Source organism: Natrix helvetica, assembly GCF_964273705.1.
Source record: "Natrix helvetica genome assembly, chromosome: 1".
NCBI lineage: Eukaryota > Metazoa > Chordata > Lepidosauria > Squamata > Natricidae > Natrix > Natrix helvetica.
The window spans coordinates 358,909,384-358,933,138 of NC_138548.1; the positions used below are offsets into that span (position 1 = coordinate 358,909,384).

Consider the following 23,755-nt stretch of genomic DNA (forward strand, 5'->3'; position numbering starts at 1 on the left):
GCTTGCCGGGACTTTGTTGGGGGGAGGGAATTCCCTTTAACCTAAGTAAAAGAGGTTTTATCGGGACAAGGAATCTGCTTCATGATCTTGGGAAGCTTAGGTCAGATCATGAAGCAAGTGTCTTTAAATTATAGGATATTTTGTACTGTTGATAGTTGGCTGTGTACGTATTATTATATTTTCTTGTATTTATGTTTTTACCCCACACTATGTATTCTTTGCACTTTTATTTTTTATACATTTTCAGCTTTTAAAATATATTTTTGTGTTTAAATGTCGCGTAAGTTTGAAGGTTTTTTTTTTTAATTGTTTGTATTCCATCTTCCTTATGCTTGTTGGCCATAAAGATTTGATTGATTCCATCAAGTTCATCTTTCTTACTCTCTACGGTAGTGGGAAAAGGGCCGAGGATTGGTCCTCAAAAAAACCCTTCAGGATCAAGAGAAATTAATCATTTACGAAGGTTGTAGCATCCTGGGGTCACGAGGTCGCCATATGCAACTTTCCCAGCCCATTTCCAACAAGCAAAAACAATGGGGGGGAAGCTGGATTCATTGAATGGATGCAGCTCCCTTAACAACTGCAGTGATTTGTATAACAGCCACGGCAAAGAAAGGGAATAAAATAATTTAACAACCGCCTTGCTTAGCAAAGGAAATTGGGGTCGTAAGTTGAGAACTACCTGTACTACCAGGCATTCTGACAGCTTACACATTGTGAAGAATGGCTGAGTTGACATTTTATCATAAAAATGCCTTCACAAGCTCAGAACTTGAGAGAGAATTTCTACAAGATGTTGTACAGATGGCATTTAGATCCAAAAAGGCTAGCCTGTATGTATCCGAATCTACAATCTAAATGTTGGAGATGTGACTGTGTTGGTGCCACGTACTACCATATTTGGTGGACTTGTAAAAAAGTTAAAGCATTTTGGATAAAAATATGGTGGGTTATTCAAAATATTTTGAAAAAGAGGATAAAGTTCACACCCCAGTTGTTTTTGTTAGGCATAGTTTCAGATTGTACTTTCATAGAGAGTAATCTGATCTTGAACCTAACGACGGCAGCAAGATTGTTGGTGGCGCAATACTGGAAGAAGGAAGAGTTGCCCACTATCCAAGAATGGACATTAAAAGTTGCAAACTTAGCAGAGATGGCCAAAATTTCAGCGTACCTGAAGGATCAATCGGATGAGAAGTACAAGCTGGACTGGAGAAGATGGATTGACTATATTCAAAACAAATACCGGACTAAAAAATTTTAGTTAGCTTATGAATGAAGACATAAGGAATGCTACAATTTATTCAAAGTTAGCTTAATAAAGGGGGAGTTAAAGCACAAGAATAATTACATGTTAAAATTAGTTAGCTTATGTTAGCGTATGGTTGTTACATGTTTATACCCTGTATTTTGCTCTGGGAAGTCGGGGGGAGGGAGGGTGGGAAGAGGGAAGGGTAAGGGGGGTGATAATTGTAAAATTTATTTAAAAATTTTTAATAAAAAAAATATAAATGCCTTCATTTTTCTTATTTCTTATTAAGGTGACTCTGGGCGGCTTCATTACACATTTCTTTCGCCCTTCTGGAAGGGTGTGAGAGACAAAATAATGCACGCTTGCTTATATGGTGGCCCTGAACATTCAGCAAACTGAGAACCAAAGAGAGTGGATTTTCCCCTCAGGGAAAAAAGATCAGACAATGTACTGGACCACCATTTTGTATTGTCGTTCTTTAGTGGAGGGATCTGGCCCATTTCCCTTTGGAAGCAGCTGGAAGTGTGGAAACTGAAAAGCAGTGGGAATTCATGAGGAATCTCGCCCAGTGAGAACAGACTTGGGAGAATCCCCCGCACAGCATGAGTTAATAAATTTAAGAACTGAAACCAATGGCTTTTTACTGCAGTACATAGTACCATATTTCTTTATTTAATACAGAAATATGATATGATATGACATAGTCCACCAACTTTCCAAGCAAAATTTCAGAAGGAGAGCAGGAAGCATTCCTGCAAACTGGCTTCAAAGGGAACTCTTTCTGAGCAACACGGAGGATGGCTCTTGGGAGAAAGTATAAAGCTTTTGTACTATTATTATTATAATAGTAGTATAGTATAAAGCTATCACAAAATACATTTTACACCACTGTTTCTCAGGAAACTTTAAAACGTATGGACTTCATCTCCCAGAATTCCCCAGGCAGCACTGTTGGGTTTGGGAATTCTGGGAGTTGAAGTCCGCACATCTTCAAATGGCTAAGTTTCAGAAACAAAGATTTACAGCAATCCTCTTAAAACTATCCAAAAAACTTCCATTAGCCATATTGTTTCATTGATGCTGCTCAATGCAGCCTAACCAATTACAGGTTCCCAATTTCTTCTTTATATTTTTGCTCATAAAATCATAGTGCGTGTTAAATTATGTTTTTTTAAATATTTTAACTTAAAGCATTAAATTATCATTTTTTTTATGCAAGTGTAAGGACTTGGGTATATGCTTATTTGTACTGTGAATACCTGACGTGTTTATATGTTTCATACATTTGTATTTTTTTCCGCACAGGTTGGCAAATTTCTAAATCATGAAATTGCACAGTTACAAGTTCTATTTTATATTATAAATCTCTAACAGATATATTTTTTAAAAATATAAGAGGAACAAAGTCTACTATAGCTAGAACTCTTACATTAAGGATTCACGATGAATTTCTCTTTTTCCATCTCAAAGATGAAGAGTTAAAATAGAATCCATGCTAAAAACTGAAATGTAGAGAGAGATTTAATTAAGGACCTCTTAAAGCTTAAATCCTAAGTATTGTACAGAAATATTAAAATAAGTAACTTAATTAAAAGGTGTGAAAATTAGCTGGCTCGTGTCTGAGACAATGCAGAAGTTCTAAGAATATTTTTCTAGTAAAAAGGATAAGTTTGGAAAAGATTTCCAATTGTTTTGGATTAAATCTACTAAGCTTCAAACAAGTTGTAGGATTTTGACTTAATTTTTCTGAATGTTAACACTTCGGAACCTTGCTTTAATGAGAGATATAAACTTTCCATTTTAAAATGTTTGTAACACTTAAAAAGGTATTTACTTTTGCTACAGCTAACCCATTTACCCAGCCTTAAGGATTATTTTGTTTTTAGTACAAGAGTATGCCTCAGGATTATTTTCATGTTCCATTTTAATTCTTAGACCTTTCCATGTTTTAGGTAAGGCTTGAAAGCCAAACACAGAGGAATGGATGGAGTTACCTTAAAAGATGACAAAATGTGATGGAAACATTTATGACACCCAGTTCTGAATACTGTCTGGAAATCTCAATGAGAGAAGACAATGAAGGAGAATGTAAATCAAAGAAATGATTTGACCTTTCAGTCTGTTGAGTAATTTAATTTGGACAATTATTTCCAACTAAAGATGTATCAGAAAGGCATCTCAGAAAGTGCTAGAAGGTGCCTGAAAAATTGGAGAGCTGTCTTAGGTGTTAAGTTCGGCACTCGCTATTTTCCCAATATTCTCAATTTTTCTTTACACTTTGGAACTCTGCCGTAAGGAAGCTTCTTAAAACCGATGGGAGCTTGTGCCTCAATTGAACAGAAAACTCTTGATCTGTCCATTGGAAGAGCAGATGGCATTTGTTACCTCTGTTTGCCCAGAATGTGGGCAGGAGGTGATTAAGATTTGGTAAGCTTCTACTGTGTTTGCCAACATGGTTGGTCAACATGACTTCATTTCTGGCACTGTAACGGATTCATTTCTAACGGTTTAACCTTTTTTGTATGGTTTATTTCACATTGTGTTTTCATTGCTTTTCTAAGTTTTGCTGACATGCGTATCAATTATTTTGGTTTTCTGGGTAGGATGGATTTAATCAGTGAATTAAAATGGGTTACGCTACCACTGACCAACACTCGCCACAAGAGCAACCGTATATGAAAGGAAGGCAGAAAACCGGCTCTCATTCATTCATCGGAGCTCAAATTCATACTGGCAGGGGGCCCTGGGGTTTGAAGGATCTCCAAGGCTTCCTCCCTGCAGGCCTGATACAAGGAGGGCACGATCTGTCGGCTGAAGGTGGTACCCGATGGGATTTTATAGTTGGGGGCAAGCAACTTTAGGAGGTGCTGGAAACCTGCCTCTTCCACCATGCTGAAGGGCTGGTCGTCCACAGCCATCATCTGGGCAATAGCACGGGTCACTTCCGATGGCTTTGGACCAGGCTGCCTTTTACCGGGTGACTTCTGCTTCGTCCAGCACTGGGGCAATGCACTTGGCATCACAACCGATCCGTTCGACTTGCTGCTAGTCGGCAACATGGCTTGCGTCGTGGCGATGGCAGCTAGAACGATATTGCCGTGATGCCTCTGCAGATGTTTCAGCAGCCCAGATGTTGAAAAATGTTTGGAGTTCTTGCCTCGGCTTACCCGTCTCTTGCAGTGCGTGCAGATGCCGTAGCAGGGGTCCTCCGAATCCAACTCAAAGTGGTCCCACACCACGCTGTGCTCAGGGCCGCTCCGGGGCTTCTTCGCGGGAGGTGGGTGGCTTGGGAAGACTTCCGGGATCTCATGGCCGACCTCTCTAGGAAAGTGGGAGGAATTCAGAACGGACATTCTCTGGTATCTCTTCCAATGAACTTCTCCTAGCTCAAAACAGTCCTTTCCTGTCCCGACTGGCGATCCATCCTGGGGCTCTCGTGATTCAGGTTGTCCTTCCAGCCTCTCATGTTTGACGGGCACCTGGTCGTAGCCAATCTGTGGCCCCGTCCTGGAGTTATCCTCTGTTTCAGCTTCTCCACACTGAGGAATCTCCACCTTGATGTAATTTCCCATTTCGTCCCCTAAGGAAAGAAAGAGGTCATCATTCTCCCCAGGAAGTAACAAACCTATTAACCCAAAGGTGCTTTTTCAAGAGGCAGCTGGATATTCTTCTTTTTCTTTGAAGACGTACCACTTCTCATACAAGTCCAGTTGCCTCTTGAAAAAAAGCACCGTTGGGACAACTGTGACCTGGAGAATCTCCATGGACATAAACCTATTAACCCTTCTAAAGTCAGGGATCCCCAACTCCTCATCCCTGGATTGGAACCGGGCTGAAGCATGCCAGAAACCAGGCTGTGCAAACACGCAAAGCCCCATCCAGGGGATGCAGGCAACATGTGGAACCTTCCCCTTACCCAGCCCGTGGAAAAACCTCTCTTCATGGAACTGTGAGGGCTGCTGTCCTAGGTGATTTCACTCCCTGCCCTGTCCCTCCCTCCCTCTCCCTCTCCCTCTCCCTCTCTCTCATAATCTCAAATCTTTTATGCAGACTAAGTTTTAAAAACTGTAGGCCTCCGAGAACTCTATTTTTATTTTGCTAGGGTCAGTTAGTGAATCGGGTGTTTTTTTTTTTTTTTTTAGAAACCCAGTAAGATGTTTCTTGAAATTACATGTGAGTTGCAGAGTTTCGCTCGCATCTGAGGAAAAGAAAGGAGGACACTGAAAGCAAGCAAATGGGCAGAGGAAGAAATGGTCATCCCAATTGGTTAAGTGAAATTAGCACTTTTTGCTGGACCTTGAGTTGGTGAGGGACTGGGTTGGGTGTCATTTGTATGAATCTGTGGAGTTTTGTTTGAGAGGATGTGGGTGCGTCTTCGAATCAAGTGTTGACTTCTGGTGACTGCCTGGGTAGCTCCTCCTTCTTAGCGCTGAGAGAGAATGAATGGCCCAGGTCACCCAGCTGGCTTTGTGCCTAAGGTGGGACTAGAACTCAGTCACCGGGTTTCTAACCCGATGGCGTAACGGCTACATCAAACTGGCTCTCACTGCTTTTCTTTTTTTCTTTCATTATGTGGAACCATATCAGGTTGTTTGGAGTGGGCCAGACTAGAATTTGAAGGAAAAGAACAGAAGGGGAAATGGGGAAAGAAGAAAGATGGAGGAAGAGAGGAAGGAAAAAGAAACTGTCTGTTCAGAATAGAATAGAAAGAGTTGGAAGGGAGGTCTTCTAGTCCAACCTCCTGTTCAGGCAGGAAATCCCGTACCATTTCAGACAGATGCCTATCCAACATCTTCTTAAAGACTTCCAGTGTTGGGGCATTCACAACTTCTGGAGGGAACTGCTGTTCCACTGATTAATTGTTCTAACTGTCAGGAAGTTTCTCCTCAGTTCTAAGTTGCTTCTCTCCTTGATTAGTTTCCACCCATTGCTTCTTGTTCTGTCCTCAGGTGCCTTGGAGAATAGCTTGACTCTCTCTTCTTTGTGGCAACCCCTGAGGTATTGGAACACTGCTATCATGTCTCCCCTAGTCCTTCTTTCTCTTAAACTAGACATACCCAGTTCCTGCAACCGTTCTTCATATGTTTTAGTCTCCAGTCCCCTAATCATCTTTGTTGTTCTTTTCTGCACTCTTTCTAGAGTCTCCACATCTTTATTAGATCCTGGCAACTAAATGTCTTCAAATGTCTCATTGGAAAGTTTCCTTGTCTCTTTCCGAGACCCTCATTAACCCACATTAGGGAAAGATTAAGAAGACAGACTTCTGTAGGAAGAAATCTGAATTTCTTTATTTTCTCCATCAAATGGCTCAATTCGACTTGTTTTTGAGGCAGGAAAAGAGCCCTGAACGCCTCCTCAGTTCAATCTGAGAGACATATGGCACTCCTGCAATTGCCTCCTTTGCGCCAAGAACAATATGGCCTTTCCAAATGAGGACAGAGAAATCCACCCCAGGAAGAAAACGGGATGATCTCTGGGCCTGCGATGGCTATCCAACGTCTCTGCCAAGAGCTCCCCCTCATCTCCTCAGTCAGGAACGAAAGATCTGAAGGCGTTTGGCAAATGATGATGAGGTTCCCACCAAACCTCCATGGACCAGCTCTTGGCGAGACCAAATGCTCTACTGGATGACAGGAGCCAGGTGGTTGACCCTGGGGAGAGGTCAATGGAAATCCAGACACTCTTTGGATCATGCCCTGTATTTATTTGTGGAAGAAACTGCAAAGACCTCTAAGTTCCTCAAAACTGGAATTAGGAATATAGTGGAGAGGAAAAAAATGGTGGGTGAAGGAGTAGCCATCCTTGGACACAAGAAATAGTGGAGCCTTCTGATCCAGACATCCATTGACTATGTACAATAAGCTCTCTATAGAATTCAAGGAGAAGCTTAATGAGCCATTAAGAATAAGAGAACTGTCAGGTGTGAAGGGCCAGTAATTCTGATTAAACTGACTTATTACTAATCATGCCTATGCACAGGAATCTACTCAACTAACGATTAGCAACATCTTGGGATTAGATAGGGTCAACGGAATTCCAGAGGGGTTGGATTTAGTCACTTGTGGCTATGAACGGACTCTAGGCTGATTCCGCTTTTGACTCCACCCAAGCGTTCTGCCACTTCTTCTCCTGCAAGAACTGAATTTTCCCATCATATACATGATGGAACGTCCAAACATCTCCATTACTATAAGAAGATTTGGGCACCAAAGGCTACATTTCCTGAACCCTGATGTCCCCCAGAAACATTCTGAAAATCTGGTAGAGAGAGAGACCATGCCTCTCTCTCAATTGGACGCCATTCCTCAAAGCACAAAAATCACACCACAATAATAAATGAAGGAGACACGGACCCCAAGGTAGAAGTTCTCTCTCATGTCCACCACGTGCCTCTTTTGGAGGTGCAGGTAGTACTCACAACAGTTCATTTAGTGACCGTTCAAAGTTACGATGACACTGAAAAAAGTGACTTATGACCGTTTTTCAAAGATACAACCATTACACCATCTCCATGATTATGTGGTCAAAATTCAGACTCTTGGTAACTGGTTTATATTTATGACCATTGCAGGGGTCATCTGATTCCCGGGGTCATGTGATCTCCTTTTGTGGTCTTCTGACAAGAAAAGTCAATGGGGAAAATCAGATTCACTTAACAGCTGCATTATTAATTGCAGTGATTCACTTAACAGCTGAGGCAAGAAAGGTCATAAAATAGAACAAAACACACTTCACATGGGGCTCAATTGTGGTCATAAGCTGAGGACTATCTATATATCCCATAGCTTTCCTATTATCCTTCCATGAGGTGATCCAGGCAGTGTTATTTGAACAGGGATTCAAAATTTAGGCACCAGCTCATTTGACCATTCTTGCAATTGGTACCTTTTAAAAAATTATTTATTTACCACTAGATTTATAACCTGCTTTATTTTGTACACCTCAAGGTGGCATACTAATGTTCCTGCCTCTTATTTTCCCCAACACTAACCCCTTTTCATAAGAAGGTTAAAGAGAATGAGTGAAAGTTACTCTGCTCACATTTCATCTTCTTTTAAGCTGTCCAAGAGTTTTACCAAGCTGAACAGCAGAGAAATATGTAAATTAGACAGAGGAATTGGGGAAGAATGACAATCCACTTAAGTGTCAGGTTTCCTCCTGACCTGTAATGGAACAAGGAGGTAGGCAGGCAAGATTCACTTTCCTGATACGGTAGCAATACAAACATTAGAAAGGCAATTCGTATGAAGGAAGAAAACCAGCAATGGCAACCTGCAAGATTTGAGCCATCTGGCATCTTTTTCTCCCATCTGTGTTTCAATGGACTGGGGGAGAGCATTTATTTTGGGTTGTGAAGAGCAGCCGACACCTCTCAATGTTACCATAAGACAGGGGTGTCAAACTCAATTTCACTGAGGTCCGCATCAGGGTTGTGTTTGATCTTGGAGAGCCAGGTGGGGGTGGCCAGGGATGGGGATGGCCATAGCCAGCTTGACATCACTCGTGCCAGGGACACCTGTGGTGGCTAAGTGCTAAGGCAGGACTTCCCTCAGACCCTCCCTCACTCTCATTATAACCTTCCTTCCTTTTCTTTTTCCTTCCCTCCTCATTCTCCTTTCTTCTTCCTCCCCCTCTTTCCTTATTTTTCCTTCCTTGTGCGCTTCCCATCTTTCCTTCTTTTTCTTTTCTTTTCCTTTCTCCTTTCCTGTTCCATCTTGCATGCTCAAATGAAAAAGGGGAAACATTTCTCCTTTAGTTTTGTTTTTAGTTTGTTTTGTTAGCCCTCTGCCAGTGAAAATGGAGCTGGGGGTGGGTGGGTGCACTGAACTCTGTTTTCACTGGCAGAGGGCTAACAATCATGGCTGAAAACTGAGCCCGAGAGGGCCACATGCAGCCCCCCCCTTCTAAGCTCCATTTTTGCTAGCAGAGGCACTGCAGGCCGGTCCTTTGCTGTTCCCAGGCCGGTCCCGTGGGCCAGATCTGGCTTGCAGGCCTTGAGTTTGACCCCCCTTCCATAAGAGATTAGTTTGGTCTCATCAGGGCCTTTGCTTTTGATCTTGCCCATTTTAATGTTCTCGCTAGAAAACAAACCCCAAATTTCTATTAACTCTTTCCATTCTAAAAAGAGGCAGCTTGGATGAACTTGTGTTTCTGGAGCCAAGAAGACAACTTCCTCACCCAAAATATCCGTATTTGTGTCGTCCTCTTCCTGCAGGACATGCCACAGCATAGTCTGCTGGCCTGGCTGGGTCACGCTCTGCTTCACGATCTGCAAAGACCCTCCAGGCTCCTTGAGATCCTTGGATCCCTGCATAGAGAAAGAGACCTCAATACTCCTTCAGTAAATGTGGTGGGAACAGTTTAGTTTTCCCTTGAGGTCCACTGAACACCAAGCAAAACTAATCACTCTTCTCCTATCAGATTCTACAGAAGAAGCGGCGTTAAAGCAAAACTGCAGGTTTCCTTAAAGCACATGGCCTCGTGTTGTGGGCATCGCACACCGCCCAGAGGCTACCATACAAGGACATGCATTTCAAAGATTGCTTGGAGGTGAGAGACACTTCTAATGTCATTTACTGGACCCCCTGCATGGATTGCCCCTGTGACTCTGTAGGATGGGCAGGGAGGCAGCCAACCATCAGAGTGCAAAAACACAAGTGGGCAGTCAGAGAAGGCCCAAATTCATTAGTAGCCTCACATTGCAACGAACAAGGACATGTATTAAATTGTGCAGCTACTAAGATTGTTGGCCAAGCAGGTACAAAAGTAGCCCGGGAAATGATTGAAGCCTGGGAAATGGGGCCCTTTGTCAGTCAACAGGAGTGCTGATTGACCATCAGCTTATCGGGTACTAAAGAGCCGAGGGCCTCAGAGCACAAGGAAACACAGTGCAAATAGGTGTGGAGCCTTCTTGGAACTGTTGAAAGGCTCCATACCCATTTGCATATAATATGATCACCCATTTGCGCCACTCTGGTGACCCTAATGACACAGGTAAAGCTCCAGGTGTAAGGACTCGCTAAAAGAATGCAAATGACCAGCTGTCTGCAAGGTGTGTGTGTGTATTTGTGTTACAACCATATTTGGGCATACCAGGGGTTGTGACACAATACATACCTATTTCCCTGGCTTAGCTGATAAAGGAGGAGAGCCTGTGGCTTAGTGGCTAATACATCTGCCTGATATGTAATACAGCCCAGGTTCGAATCCCAGTAAGGACATGGCTTGCTGATGCGAGCTAAATAGCTTATACTAGTCTCCCTTTATTTATTTATCAGCACAAATACAACACAAATATAAAAAGGCAACATTAAAAATAAAAATATGGTTTTCTGCCTGGATGGTCCTCTGTAATGAGCCGAAGGACAGAAAGGGGGAGTAGTGAGCTCCCTCCCATATTTGGGCATACCAGGGGTTGTAACACAAATACACACACACACACACACATTGTGTCACAACCCCTGGTATGCCCAAATATGGGAGGGAGCAAACTGCTTCCCTTTTCTGTCTTTCGGCTCACTCTACAAGACCATCCAGGCAGAAAACCATATTTTTAATCTTGCCTTTGTTATATTTGTGTTGTATTTGTGCTGATTATTTATTTATTTATTTATTTATTTATTTATTTATCAACACAAATACTATATATATATATATATATATTTAAGCCCACAGCTTGAAGATGGCAGGTGAGATCCTGCCGAAACGTTGCAAAGACAATCTCAACCTTACACGGGAAAAGACCCGAATACAACAAAACCAGCATATATATATATATATATTTGTTTTCTGAGGTTTTCGCGGGTGTTTGTATGTATGTCTTTGGTTGTTTGGGTTTTCTCCTGCGTAGAAATCCAATCAGAGCACAGACAAACTCCCATCCAATCAGAGCACAGCCAAGCCCCCTACCAATCAGAATACACCTCCACCCAATCAGAATGCAGCCAAGCTCCCACCCAATCAGCACAAACCCCCACTGGCAGTTAAAAGGAGGAACCGGCTGAGATCTCACATTGCTCCTGGAAGCACCAAGCCGGAAGCAGCAGCCTGAAGATGATGAATGAGACTTCATCGAAACGTCGTGAAGATACTTCCAATTCTACGCGGGAGAAAACCCGAACAACCAAAGATTATATATATTATATATATATAATATCTCCTTCCATTTCCTACCATCCAGTCAGAGCTGAAGAAGCTTTTTGGATAAAAAATGAAATGCTTTGAAAGAAAAACCAGGAAGACCAGCTTCTTGAAAAAGCACCTTTGGGATAACCTTGGATGACTTAGAATCTCCATAGACATTAAGGAAACAACAGTCAATCACCAGCCATCAACACACCAAACAACCAATAGGAAGGCATTCAATACGACTGAGAGAATAGCCCAAAGCACATCTTCCAGTAGAGAGAAGTTCCCAGAGGATGAGTTCCAGTATGAGTCCGAAAGCTCAGAAGAATAAACCTCTGGTCCCGGTGACGGACCCAGATTGGATAATACATATTGTTTCTCTTTAACTTGTAACCCTTATGAGCCATCCATGTACACCCTCCTAAAGATAACATGACCCATACCTCTTTCCCACCAGTCTGGCCCACTTCTTCTCCTTCAGGAAATGGCAAAGGAGAGAGACTTGGGTATTTCGGTCCATTGCCTACAAAGAACATAAAGGGTTTCAATCGGCAATTTCAAAATGGAAAAATTCTGTCTCTCCTATTTCTAAAGAGGCATTTTGTAAATAGTCATTGCTGGGCCCTGTGGAGAAAGATTATGATCCCAAAGATTCGGATCATAAAGGCATGCTTGGATTTTGTATTTACAGGTACTCCTCAATTTACAACCATAACTGAGTCTAAAATTTATGTTGTAAAGTGCGAAATTTGTCATGTGACTTTTGCCCCATTTTACGACTTTTCTTGCCACCTTTGTTAAGTGAAGTTGTTAAATTAGTAACATTGTTAAGTGAATCTGGTTTTCCTATTGACTTTGCTTGTTAAGAAGGTTGCAAAACAGGATCACCTGATTCTGGGATACTGCAACGGTTATAAATGTGAGCATTCAAGCATCCAACTATAAATCACGTGACCATAGGGATGCTGCAACGATCATACGTGTGAAAAATGGTCATAAGTCACTTTTTTTCAGGGCTCTTTGTAGCTTCGAACGGTCACTAAATAAACTGTTGTAAGTCGAGGACTACCTGTATTTATCAAATTTAGAAACCATCCCTCTCCTTCACAGAGATACAAAGATGGCTGTGATTAAGATACACCAAAACTCAAAGTTTTACTCAGATGCAAGAATAGCATAGAGTTCTTCCAGAACTCAGTTATAGCTTTCCTGATCCTTGACCATCAAGCTACATTTCCCAAATTATCTCCTCCACAAGGCTAATGAGGTTGAAGGAATCTTGCCCCCCCCACCATACAGCCAAGCCAAGCCAAGCCAAGCCAAGCCAAGCCAGGCCAGGCCAGGCCAAGCCAAGCCAAGCCAGGCCAGGCCAGGCCAAGCCAAGCCAAGCCAGGCCAGGCCAGGCCAAGCCAAGCCAAGCCAAGCCAAGCCAGGCCAGGCCAAGCCAAGCCAGGCCAAGCCAAGCCAAGCCAAACCCCACAGAAGGAAACTTAGAAGAAAATTTAAATATTCCATGAATTCTTACCCAGCAAATTGGCCTCCACATTTGGATCAGTTTCACCGTAGACAGGTCCCTTCGTGGCATTCAGGGGCTCTGTCTCTGCAACTACCGGTTGGAAATCCACAGGTTTTTCCTTTAAACGCCCCTGAAGCAAGGAAATTACATATAATCTCAAAATGGGGGAAAGAGGCTTGACATGTCAAATGTATTCTGATTTTTCTACCAAAAAGAGAGAGCCCCCCCCCCAAGCAGTTCTTTGTTCTCTTGAGGGTCTTCCAAGATCAGTTAGAGAGACTCGGCAGAGAGGCCCAACCCCGGCATTAACACATTTCTTAGAAATGTTTCCTGTGATCTGCAGCACACTCGCCATCTGTGCATATAAATGTAATAGATAGAGAAAAAATATTGCCCTTGAAGGCCTGGAGTTATACATAGTATCAGTAATAACTGAAAACGTGGTTTAGGGTAAAAGATCTCTGCCACTGCGCTTTGGAAGATTAACCGTAGCAAGTTGTTTGGAACCAGTGAATTAGACCTGTTCAACAAACCAGTTACACAACTGAGAAAAGCTACACCTAACCATTTGGACACATTAACTCTGCTCAAAATTCAAAGGGACAGCCTTAACCTACAGTGCAGAGGTTAAGTCAACACATGGGACACAACAGGGGTGTCAAACTCAAGGCCTGGGCGCCGGATCCGGCCCAGAGGTGTGTGTGTTTAGATTTGGCCCGCAGGGCCGCCCTGGGAACAGCGAAGGGCTGGCCAGTGGTGCCTCTGCCAGCAAAAATGGAGCTTGGGAGGGCTGCAGGTGGCACTACTGAGCTCCATTTTCGCTGGCAGAGGGTTGCAGGAAATTGTTGCAGCAGAAAACGGACCTCAGGAGCCCATTTTCAGTGCTCAGGATGCCACAGGTACCCCCGACATGAGTGACATCGAGCTGGCAATGCCCAGCCTAGCCATACCCACTGAGGTCAAACACAACCCTGATCTGGTCTTCAATGAAATTGAGTTTGACACCCCTGATCTAGAGACAAGATGATTGAAGACTTATAGTTTAAAAATGGCTGCTAAGAATATATTTAATAAAGGTCATCATTGTAGGCTACTTTGGGAAGAAATGGCATTAGCTGGTTCTTTTCCTCACAAATTGGAGAAATGTATAAAAGAACGCGGTATTTTTAGTTCATTATCAGTTTGATTGATGCATCAAATGGCACAGTAATTTCAGGTGTTTGTATGTTAAGATTTTTAAAAAGTAGCAAGTCGATGGCAAATCCTTTCTCTTTTTTCCCCCTTTATTTTCATTTTTTCTTATTAGTAGTACTATTTTTATTTTTTTTGTAAGACCTGAGGTTATAACTTGATAAAAATTTATTGTTGCTTAATAGATAATTAAGGATTCAAGGAAACAAGGTTTGTTTGAAATGAAGGATGAGTAATGGTAATCTGAACACAGAATGCTCAATGATAGTGATGTACTTATTAGTCATGCTTGATGGATAACTAGTGCTGTTATTTCTATTTATAAAAATTGATGCACAAAAACCTGTAACCAAACGACATGCTTGACGAAATTGATGAAGTTTTTTTTATGTATGTGCTGTTTTGTTTATGTTTTGTTTGGGTTAAAAATAATATATCTATCTATCATCTATCTATCTATCTATCTATCTATCTATCTATCTATCTATCATCTATCTATCTATCTATCTATCTATCTATCTATCTATCTATCATCTATCTATCTATCTATCTATCTATCTATCTATCTATCTATCATCTATCTATCTGCTGGTTTTGTTGTATTCGGGTCTTTTCCCGTGTAAGATTGAGATTGTCTTTGCAACGTTTCGGCAAGATCTCACTTGCCATCTTCAAGCTTGGGCTTAAAATATATTTTAATATATATTAAAAGTAGCAAAAAATTTAAAAAATACAGGAAAGAAAAATCAAAAGACCAATACAGCTAGTCCTCAACTTTACAATAGTTTGTTTAGTGACTTAAGTTACAACAGCACCAAAAAAGTGACTTGTGACTGTTTTTCACACTTACGACTGTTACACCATCCTCACAGTCATGTGATTAAAATTTGGATGCTTGGTAACTGGTTCATATTTATGACGAGTGCTGTGTCCTGGGGTTATGTGATCCCCTTTGGCCTCCCGAAGCAACGTCAATGGGGAAGCGGATCTACTGAACAACCAGGTTACTAACATAATAATTGCAGTGATCCACTTAACCACCATGGCAAAGGAAGGTCATCAAATGGGACAAAACTCATTTAACAACTGTCTCACTTTGCAATAGAAATGTTGGGCTCAATTGTGGTCATCAGCCGAGGACAACCTATACAAGCAACCTATTTGGGAAAAGATAGCATCTTTATAAAAAAGAACTGAAAAGACTAATAGAGAACTGAAGGGATGATATTCCTTCACTGACCCCACTGTCTGCTTTGTGAAAAAGCATCTCTCTAGTCTAGAGTAGTTTTTTTCCTGACTTGGCAACTTTAAAATGGACTTCAACTCCCTTGGCAGCATTTCTGGGAGTTGAAGTCCACACATGTTAAAGCTGCCAAGGCCGAGAAACACTGCTCAGATGGCTCTGATTGAAGGATCAGGCTGTTCCCACCCACCTCCGGTGTTGGGGCCATGGAGCAAATTCTACTAGTTAATTGTTTTGGCTTATTTTTTAAATAATTGGAATGATTTTTTGACCTCAGACATGTGGATTGTTGATTTTTCTTGTAGGTTTTAATCATTGCTGTTAGATGGGGAGCCATATGAATCATTAAAATGGAAAATATCACTGCCTCTTACCCCAAGGCATGCTAAAAGAACTAACATTTGTAAGCTTTGCCAAGGCTCGGCAGGATCAGGACTCTCTGGACCAGATAAAGAATGCTGTTGCGCAGGGCTGACCCAGCTAAAAGGGGAACAGATATGTGAAGTCTCATAAAATGTCAATCCTTTACTGCTGAGATCTGGAGCATTTAAACTCTACCAGGTCTAAACCTTGGGCAGAAATTAAAGGAGCAAAGCATTCCTATAAGTAATCCGCTTTTTGTAACAATTAAAAATTTAAATATAAAAATACAATTTACTACTGATAATAGTAACCATGTTGTGGTATAGTTGAATATTAATCTTCTCGTCATTCCTATCACCCATCTCCTCCCACTTATGACGGTCTGACTGTGACTTTGTTGCTTGTATCCTTACGGTTCATATTGATTGTTTCCTAGTATGATTTTATTGCTTATTTGTACCCTATGACTATCATTAAATGTTGTACCTTATGATTCTTGACAAATGTATCTTGTCTTTTTATGAACACTGAGAGCATCTGCACCCAAGACAAATTCCTTGTGTGTCCTATCACACTTGGCCAATAAAGAATTCTAATTCTATTCTATTCTATTTTTATCTCTTTTTAATATGCAGCTTAAGGCTGTGACATACCTAATTGTTCTGAAACACCATCACCACCCACGCCTGTGAACAAACCAGAACACAGGCTTGGCTGTTTGCCACTGTTTAATTACTGAGATAACGAATCCTTTGGCTGAGGGCCCAGACAACTCACGTTCAATAGAGTAGCTCTGCAACAATCCAGATAATTCAAAATGAAGCAACGCACATAGTCCAAACGAACAGACACGGCTAGAATATACAGATAGATTTTTAACTACTAATTCGAACGGTTGTTTCCTGCAAATGTCCCCTCCCAACGCCTCACCTATAAGCTCTCTTGGGAGGGGCCAATCCACAACCACCTGTGCTTAATCATCGTCTGTGAGTCTGCCTACGGAGTTGCTGCTTCTGTTTCTCAGCCCTTCTCAATCTAGCATCAGGGACAAACTGCCTTTGATCCTCCCCACGGCTCCATGCCTCAGGCGCCTCCTGGTGACCAACCAGCCTCTCTGGTCCCTGCTCTGAGTCTGAACCCTGCCCAGGGTCCTCTACATCGTCAAGGGCAGACTCATATGGTTCCTCGCTATCCGAGTCCATCAGCAGCTCAACCAGATCCTGCCACAACACCTAATACTCCTGAGTCCTATTTTCCCCACGACAACAACACTGTGAAGTTGGGAGTGTTATGAGAGAGTGACTGGCCTAAAGTCACCCTCTCCCTTTCACATACTAAAAGCAGGCCTAGAAATCAGAGTCTCTTGGTCCGTGGGCCAGCCCCTGGTTCTCCAGATACTGGGAATACATTCTAGTGGGCCATGAACGTAAAAGGAAAAGCTGCATTTCATCACTGTAAATTGGTTTTCAATTAATAGCTGATGGTGATTCAATACCAGCTCTGTGTAACCTGTTAGGAACTTGTGTCAGTTTGTTTCCAAGTCCAATTCAAGGTGCTGGTTACCACCTTCAAATGGCACAGGAAGAGGGTCTCTTAAGGACCCCTCTCACCCAGGCAATCAGAGAGGGTGCGTTGTGAATCCCGTTAAGAATTTTGACTACCAGGATCTAGGAAGACGGTTTTCTCTGCAGTTTGCTCTGTTCTTTGGAACATCTCAACTTCAGAGAAGAGTCGAGTCCCCATTTTTGGTATTCTGGAGAAAAAGTAAGAGCTGGCTCTGCTAATTAGCATGGGGAGGTTGTCTAAAAATGCTACACAATCCTGGGGATGGATGGTTGGCTTGAGAGCCCTCCTTCTGCCCTGTTAACCTTTGAGCTTTCTGAATTTTTCAACTCTGATTGCCACTTTTCACTTGCAAATTTCACCTGGACATAAATTGTTCCAACTTCTACCCTCAAAATGACGCTATAGAGCACTGCACATCAAGACAACTAGACACAAGAACAGGTTTTCCCCGAATGCCAAATTGGCTAAACAAATAATTCCCTCACCACTGTCAAACTATGCACTAAGGCTGCATTACTCTTACTATTAGTCTTCCCATTGTTATCACACATCTCCTCCCACTTATGATGGTATGACTGTAACTTTGTTGCTTGTATCCGTACGATTTATATTAATTTTGATTGTTTCCTGATTGCTTATTTATACCCTATGACTATCATTAAGTGTTGTACCTTATGACTCTTGACAAATGTATCTTGTCTTTTTATGTACACTGAGAGCATATCCACCAAAGACAAATTCCCTGTGAGTCCAATCACACTTGGCCAATAAAGAATTCTATTCTATTCTAAATTTTAACCTTGTTTTTCATGTTGCTTTTAGTCATGTTTTATAATATTATCGTTTATAAATTGGTCAGTCACTTAGAAGAGATGGGTGCAGAAATCTGATACTTGATTTGATGTTTATCCCACTTTTGTTATGGTTCTTTACAAGTAAGTCAAGATGATGAATTTACATCCAACTCCTTCCTCCTATTTTCTCCACAAAAGCATCGCTATGAAGGGGTCGGGCTGAGAGAGTAACTGGCCCAAAAATCATCCAGCTGCCTTTGGTGCCTAAGGCAGGAGTGTCCTGGTATCTAGGCCGGCAACTTAATCACTACATCACACACTAAATACGTAAATAAACTTGACGATCTAGATAGTAAAACCCACCTGAGAAGTCCTGGTTTTGGCCCTCTGTTGACTCATCAGGAAGTCCTCCACCAGGGCCACCGCCTGGGAACACGACTCAGGCCTCCTGGCTTGGATCCAACTCCGGAGCTCCGGTGGGAGGCTGGCCAGGAACTGCTCCAGGATCAGCAGCTCCAGGATCTGCTCCTTGGTGCGTCTCTCCGGCTTTAGCCACTGGCGGCAAAGATCCTGGAGTTGGCTGTGGATCCTCCGGGGATCCTCTACCACTTGGCAGCAGAATTGCCGAAAGTGCTGCCGCTGCCTCTCCGTTCTCAGGGCTTCCCCCCGTAAGATGGCGGCCTTCACTTTCTCATAGTTTTCCTGGTCTCTGGCTTCCAGGCCTCGGAAGGCCTCTTCCGCTTCTCCGCTCAGGGCCGGCAGGAGATGGGCTGCCCACTGGTCCCGAGGCCATCGGCAAGCTTTAGCCACTTGCTCAAAGGAGGCCAGAAACTCCTTGGTGTCCTCCCAGGGAGAAGCCTCGGACATCCCAGAGCTTCCCCGTCCTGTTAAAATGGGCTGCAGAGATTTCAGGAACTGCTGGAGCTGGGCTTCCCAGCGCTCCTGCATCCCGTGACAGGTCTCCCTTTGGCAATGTTGTGACGCTCCCCATCCCAGACGCTCCTTCTTATGCTGGTGATGAATTGCACTGGGGTTTTTTTCTGTTCCTTTTGGCTCCCGATCTCTCCCTGCAGCTCTTGGCTCATTCATTGCTTTCTCAGCTGATCGTACCTTCCAAATTCAGAATTAAGACTTTCAGATCACATTATATGTAAAAGGCCTAAAAAAGATTTTAAAAACAACAGGAAATATCCCTGACATTTTCTATTCAGATATTACAACCTTTTTTATAAAGGCGCAAAAGAAAAAAAAGGGAATTCTTTTTAAAATAGGTTTTAAAAAAGCTTTTTAATCATACCATTCAGTGGCTATTTTTTGGGTCTCTCTTTCTCTCTCTGTGAGTCCAAAAAAGGAAGGGAGGTTGTAAGACTCACCCGTGACTGAAAAAGTTCTGTGTCAAATCTTTGCACAAAGGAGGCAGGAGTCTTCAATCAAACCACCTCTGCAAAAGCAAAGAACAAATATACAGGTAGTCCTCACCTTATGACCACAGCTGAGCCCAAAACGTATGTTGCTAAGTGAGAAATTAGTGAAGTCCATTTTGCCCCACTGATAACTTTGGTCGCCACATTTGTTAAGTGAATCCCTGCGGTTCTTAAATTAGTAACCCGGCTGTTAAGTGAATCTTTTTTCCCCTATTGGTTTTGCTTGTCGGAAGGTTGCAAAAAGTCGAGCGCATGATCCGTGGGACACCGCAACCGTCATAAATGTGAGTCAATATTCAAACATCTGAACATGACCGTGGGGATGCTGCAACAGTCGTAAGTGTGAAAAATGGTTATAGGTCACTTTTTCCCAGTGCCATTGTAACTTCAAGTGGTCACTAAATGAATGGTTGTAAGTTGAGGACTATCTGTATTTATTGATGCTTTTATGTATTTACTTCTTTCAGTGACCAAATCTGTACCCATCTCACCCCAGGAATTCCAGGCACAGAAAATGCAAAAAGAAGATTCAATTTCATTCAGATAGAGGTTGATCCATCTCCCCCAGATGGCCAACCTGGATATTGATTGCTGTGGGGGCTCAAAAGAGTAGGACACACACCAGTGGTGGGTTTCAAATTTTTTTAGAACCTCTTCTGTAGGTGTGGCCTGCTTTGTGGGAGCGGCTTGCCAGCCATGTGACTGGGTGGGAGTGGCTTGCCGGTCATATGACCGAGTGGGAGTGGCTTGGCAGTCGTGTGACTGGGTAGGCATGGCCAACTTGTAAAATGTGGTGAAACTCACTTAACCACGCTCTTGCTTAGCAACCAAAATGTTGGCTCAGAAACTCTGGCATTTGAAGGACGCAAGTCTTAAAGCTGTCAAGTTACAAGACTCTCGTACCCCTAAGCCTTTAGAAAAAAAAATCCAGGGGTGTTCAAGCTTGACAGCTTTAAGACTTGTGGACTTCAACTCCCAGAATTCCTCCTCCAGTCATGTTGGCTCAGGAACTCTGGCATTGAAATGTGCAAGTCTTAAAGCCTTTAGAAAAAAAAACCCCAGGGGTGTTCAAACTTGACAGCTTTAAGACCTGTGGACTTCAACTCCCAGAATTCCTCCTCCAGTCATGTTGGCTCAGGAACTCTGGCATTTGAAGCATGGAAGTCTTAAAGCTGTCAAGTTACAAGACCCTCGCACCCCTAACCCTTTAGAAAAAAAAACCCCTAGGGGTGTTCAAATTTGACAGCTTTAAGACTTTAAGGTTTAGATAGGACTCTTAAAGGCGGGCGGGGCGACTGGTGAAGCAGTCAATCAGTGAGTGGCAGGCGGGGCAAGCATGGTGCAGACGGGTGGTGGGAGGGAGCTGGAACCGGTTCTAAACGGCACAGTAGATTTGTGGAACCTCTTCTACAGAAGAGGTTAGAACTGGCAGGAACCCACCCGACACACACACACACACACACACCGCCAAGTAGGATTGGACTGGCCACTCCAAGGGAAAAGAACTGCCTGTGGAACTGCTACCTATCCTGAGACAGTTCAGGCACTATAGGTAGTCCTCGACTTATGACTGCAATCGAGCCCAACATCCCTGTTGCTTAAGCGAGACCTTTGCTAAGCGAGTTTTGCTCCATTTTACGATCTCCCTTGCCTCAGCTTTTAAGGGAATCTTTGCAGTTCTTAAATTAGGAACACGCGAATCTGGTGGTTGATTTTTCTCATCAGAAGGAAAAGTGCAAAAGGTGACCATGGTGAATTTTAGCCTGTTTTACTACTTTTCTTGTCCCGGTTAATTGAATCACCACAGTTCTTACATTAGTAAACTGGCTGTTAAATGAATCTGGATTCCCCACTGACTTTGCTCATCAGGAGGTTGCACAAGGACCTTGGGACACAGCAACTGGTCATAAACGTGAAGCCGTTTGGCAAGTATCCAGATTTTGATCAAGTGATCATAGGCAATGCTGTAAAGGTCCTGAGTGCAAAAAACAGCCCCAAGTCTCTCTTTTTAAAAAAATGTTAGCTTGGAAGGGTCACTAAATGAACGGTCGTAAGCCAAGGACTGCATGGGGCAGCTTCAAAGTCTCTTTTTTTTAATGTTAACTTGGGTCAGCAAATGAACGGTCGTAAGCCGAGGACTGCATGGAAGCTGCTACAGCAGCTCATAGGTCCCTTTTTTTCAATGCTAACTTGGAAGTGTCAGTAAATGAACGGTCGTAAGCCGAGGACGGCATGTAGTAACCGTTCAAGGCGTGGGAGCATCGGGAGAGGTCGCCAGTCAAAGCCCCGTAGGCGGGTCGGGACATCATCACCGCCACCCCCCACGAGAGCCGGAGCGAAGGCGGGCATCGTGGGTCTCTTCCTCATCCCCCCCATCCCCCCCCACCCTCCGTGACAGCTGAGCCGAGACTTCGGGGAAGCCCACTCCGCCCAGGGAATGGAAGCCGCCCTCCTCCGCAGGACTCCCCATCCGGCTTCCCGCCACGCCTTTAGTCGCCCTGAGGAGAAGCGAGGCGAGGGGTCCCCCCCCACCCCGGCACCTCCACCCTCCCCCTGCTCCCCGCGCGAGGCCGACCAACGGCCATGGACCCACCTCCCCGCCCGCCCGCCACGCGCGTCCCCGCGCGCGCGTCACGTGACGCTCCCGCCGCGCGACCCCCGTACCGGAAACGCCTCGAGGCCGCGGGACCCTCCGGCCGCGGAGGGAGGGAGGGAGGGAGGGAAAGAGGAGGCCTGGCCGCTGTCGCCGCTGCTTCGGCCGTCGCCGCTTCTGGCCGTGGCGGTTTCCCCCGCGGCCTCCGCCTCTTTTGTTCCTGCGGGGCCGGAGGGCGGAGCGGCGGCGAGGGAGGAGGAGGAGGCCTCCTTCGTGGCAGCTCCGCCCTTGCTGAGGTGAAGCTGGGAGGCCGCGGAGGATGGGAGGCCACGCGGAAATCACAGAGTCGAAAGGGGGCTCTCCTTGCCCGCTGCGGCGGCTTTCAAACGGGTCTTTTGGCCCAAGGGGGGACTGTAAGCTAAAACATACAATGAACAGTTGCAGGAACTGGGCTTGGCTAGTCTAGTGAAGAGAAGGACCAGGGGAGACATGATAGCAGTGTTCCAACATTTGAGGGGCTGCCACAGAGAGGAGGGGGGGGGGGTCAAGCTATTTTGCAAAGCACCCGAAGGCCAGACAAGGAATAATGGATGTAAAATGATCAAGGAGAGATTCAACCTAGAAACAAGGAGGAACTTTCTGACAGTTAAGAACGATCAACCAATGGAACAGAAGTTGCCTTTGGAAGTTGTGGGAGCTTCATCACTGGAGGCTTTCAAGAAGAGACCGGACTGCCATCTGTCAGATCCCTTCCAACTCTGTTATTCTGCTAAATGCAATGCAGTAATGAGATCAAAACATTGGGGCCAATGGGCACCTTTGGGACTTAAGCAGGAACACTAATGAACCCATGGCTGTATTTAGCACAACCTGTTACCACACCACCCTCTCCCAGAAGACAAGTGAGCCTCCATTTCAGCATCTCATTAATCCAGCAGGACTTTTTTATGAGTTCAAAGCCATTCCTTCCAACTCTCCTATTATTCTGTTAAAAATCTATTACTCTTATGGCCTTGATGTTTTAGTCTGGCTTACCTCCTTCAACCTGGCAGATCAAAGTTCCTATCTGGATTCTACAGGTAGTCCTTGAGTTACAAGAGTTTCATTAGGGGCCGATCAAAGTTACAGCAGCACTGAAAAGAGTGACTTGGCCAACTTCACATAACCCTCGCAATGACTCTGGTCACATGATCAAAATTCAGACGCTTGGCAACGCTCCTGTTTATGACGGTTGCAGTGCCCCAGAGTCATGTGATCTCCTTTTTGCGACCTTCGAACAAGCAGTCAATGGAGAAGTCAGATTCACTTCCCAAACGTGTTACTGACAACTTCAGTGGTTCACTTAACAAAAATGGCCATAAAAGGGCAAAGCGCTCAACAACTGTCTCGCTTAGCAATAAAAAATTTCGGTTCAGTTGTCTTCATAAGTTATTATGAACTGCGTGCGCAGCTTCGGATCCAACCAAACTGGCTTTATTTCTATGCCTTGCAGAGAGCTGGTCATTTGCATCCTTTTTAGAGAGCCGTTGAGGCCACTTGGAGGTTTGTCTGTGTCCTTGGGGTCACTTGAGTAGTGCAAATGGGTGTGGAGCCTCCTTAGAACTGCTGGAAGGACTGTGTTGTGGAGCTGTGCTTTCTGCAAGAAGTTTCCGCCCTGTGTACCTGCATCTCAAACTGTAGCGCAA

The 23,755-nt window shown here is 43.8% G+C and overlaps 1 protein-coding gene across 1 annotated transcript; it reads right to left on the reverse strand.

The window, feature by feature from the left end:
* Positions 1–1,889: 1,889 nt before the first annotated feature.
* On the reverse strand, positions 1,890–22,310 carry LOC309397856 (uncharacterized protein). Its single transcript, XM_081964255.1, has 7 exons — positions 22,142–22,310; positions 19,427–19,494; positions 18,417–19,163; positions 12,906–13,026; positions 11,824–11,903; positions 9,431–9,560; positions 1,890–4,832 (listed from the first exon to the last, which is right to left on the reverse strand). The coding sequence occupies exons 3-7, from the start codon at positions 19,140–19,142 to the stop codon at positions 3,958–3,960; spliced, it is 1,932 nt and encodes a 643-aa protein (XP_081820381.1). The 5' UTR covers positions 19,143–19,163; positions 19,427–19,494; positions 22,142–22,310; the 3' UTR covers positions 1,890–3,957.
* Between the last annotated feature and the right edge of the window lie 1,445 nt (positions 22,311–23,755).

What these genes read in the sequence shown, in the direction of transcription:
- LOC309397856 (XM_081964255.1), bottom strand. Translation starts at nt 19,142, where the DNA reads ATGAATGAGCCAAGAGCTGCAGGGAGAGATCGGGAGCCAAAAGGAACA. An exon ending in TGTGGAGGCCAATTTGCTGG is followed by an intron (nt 11,904 to 12,905) that starts GTAAGAATTCAT and finishes TGTTCTTTGTAG; the next exon opens with GCAATGGACCGAAATACCCA. An exon ending in GCCAGACTGGTGGGAAAGAG is followed by an intron (nt 9,561 to 11,823) that starts GTATGGGTCATG and finishes TTCTCTATGCAG; the next exon opens with GGATCCAAGGATCTCAAGGA.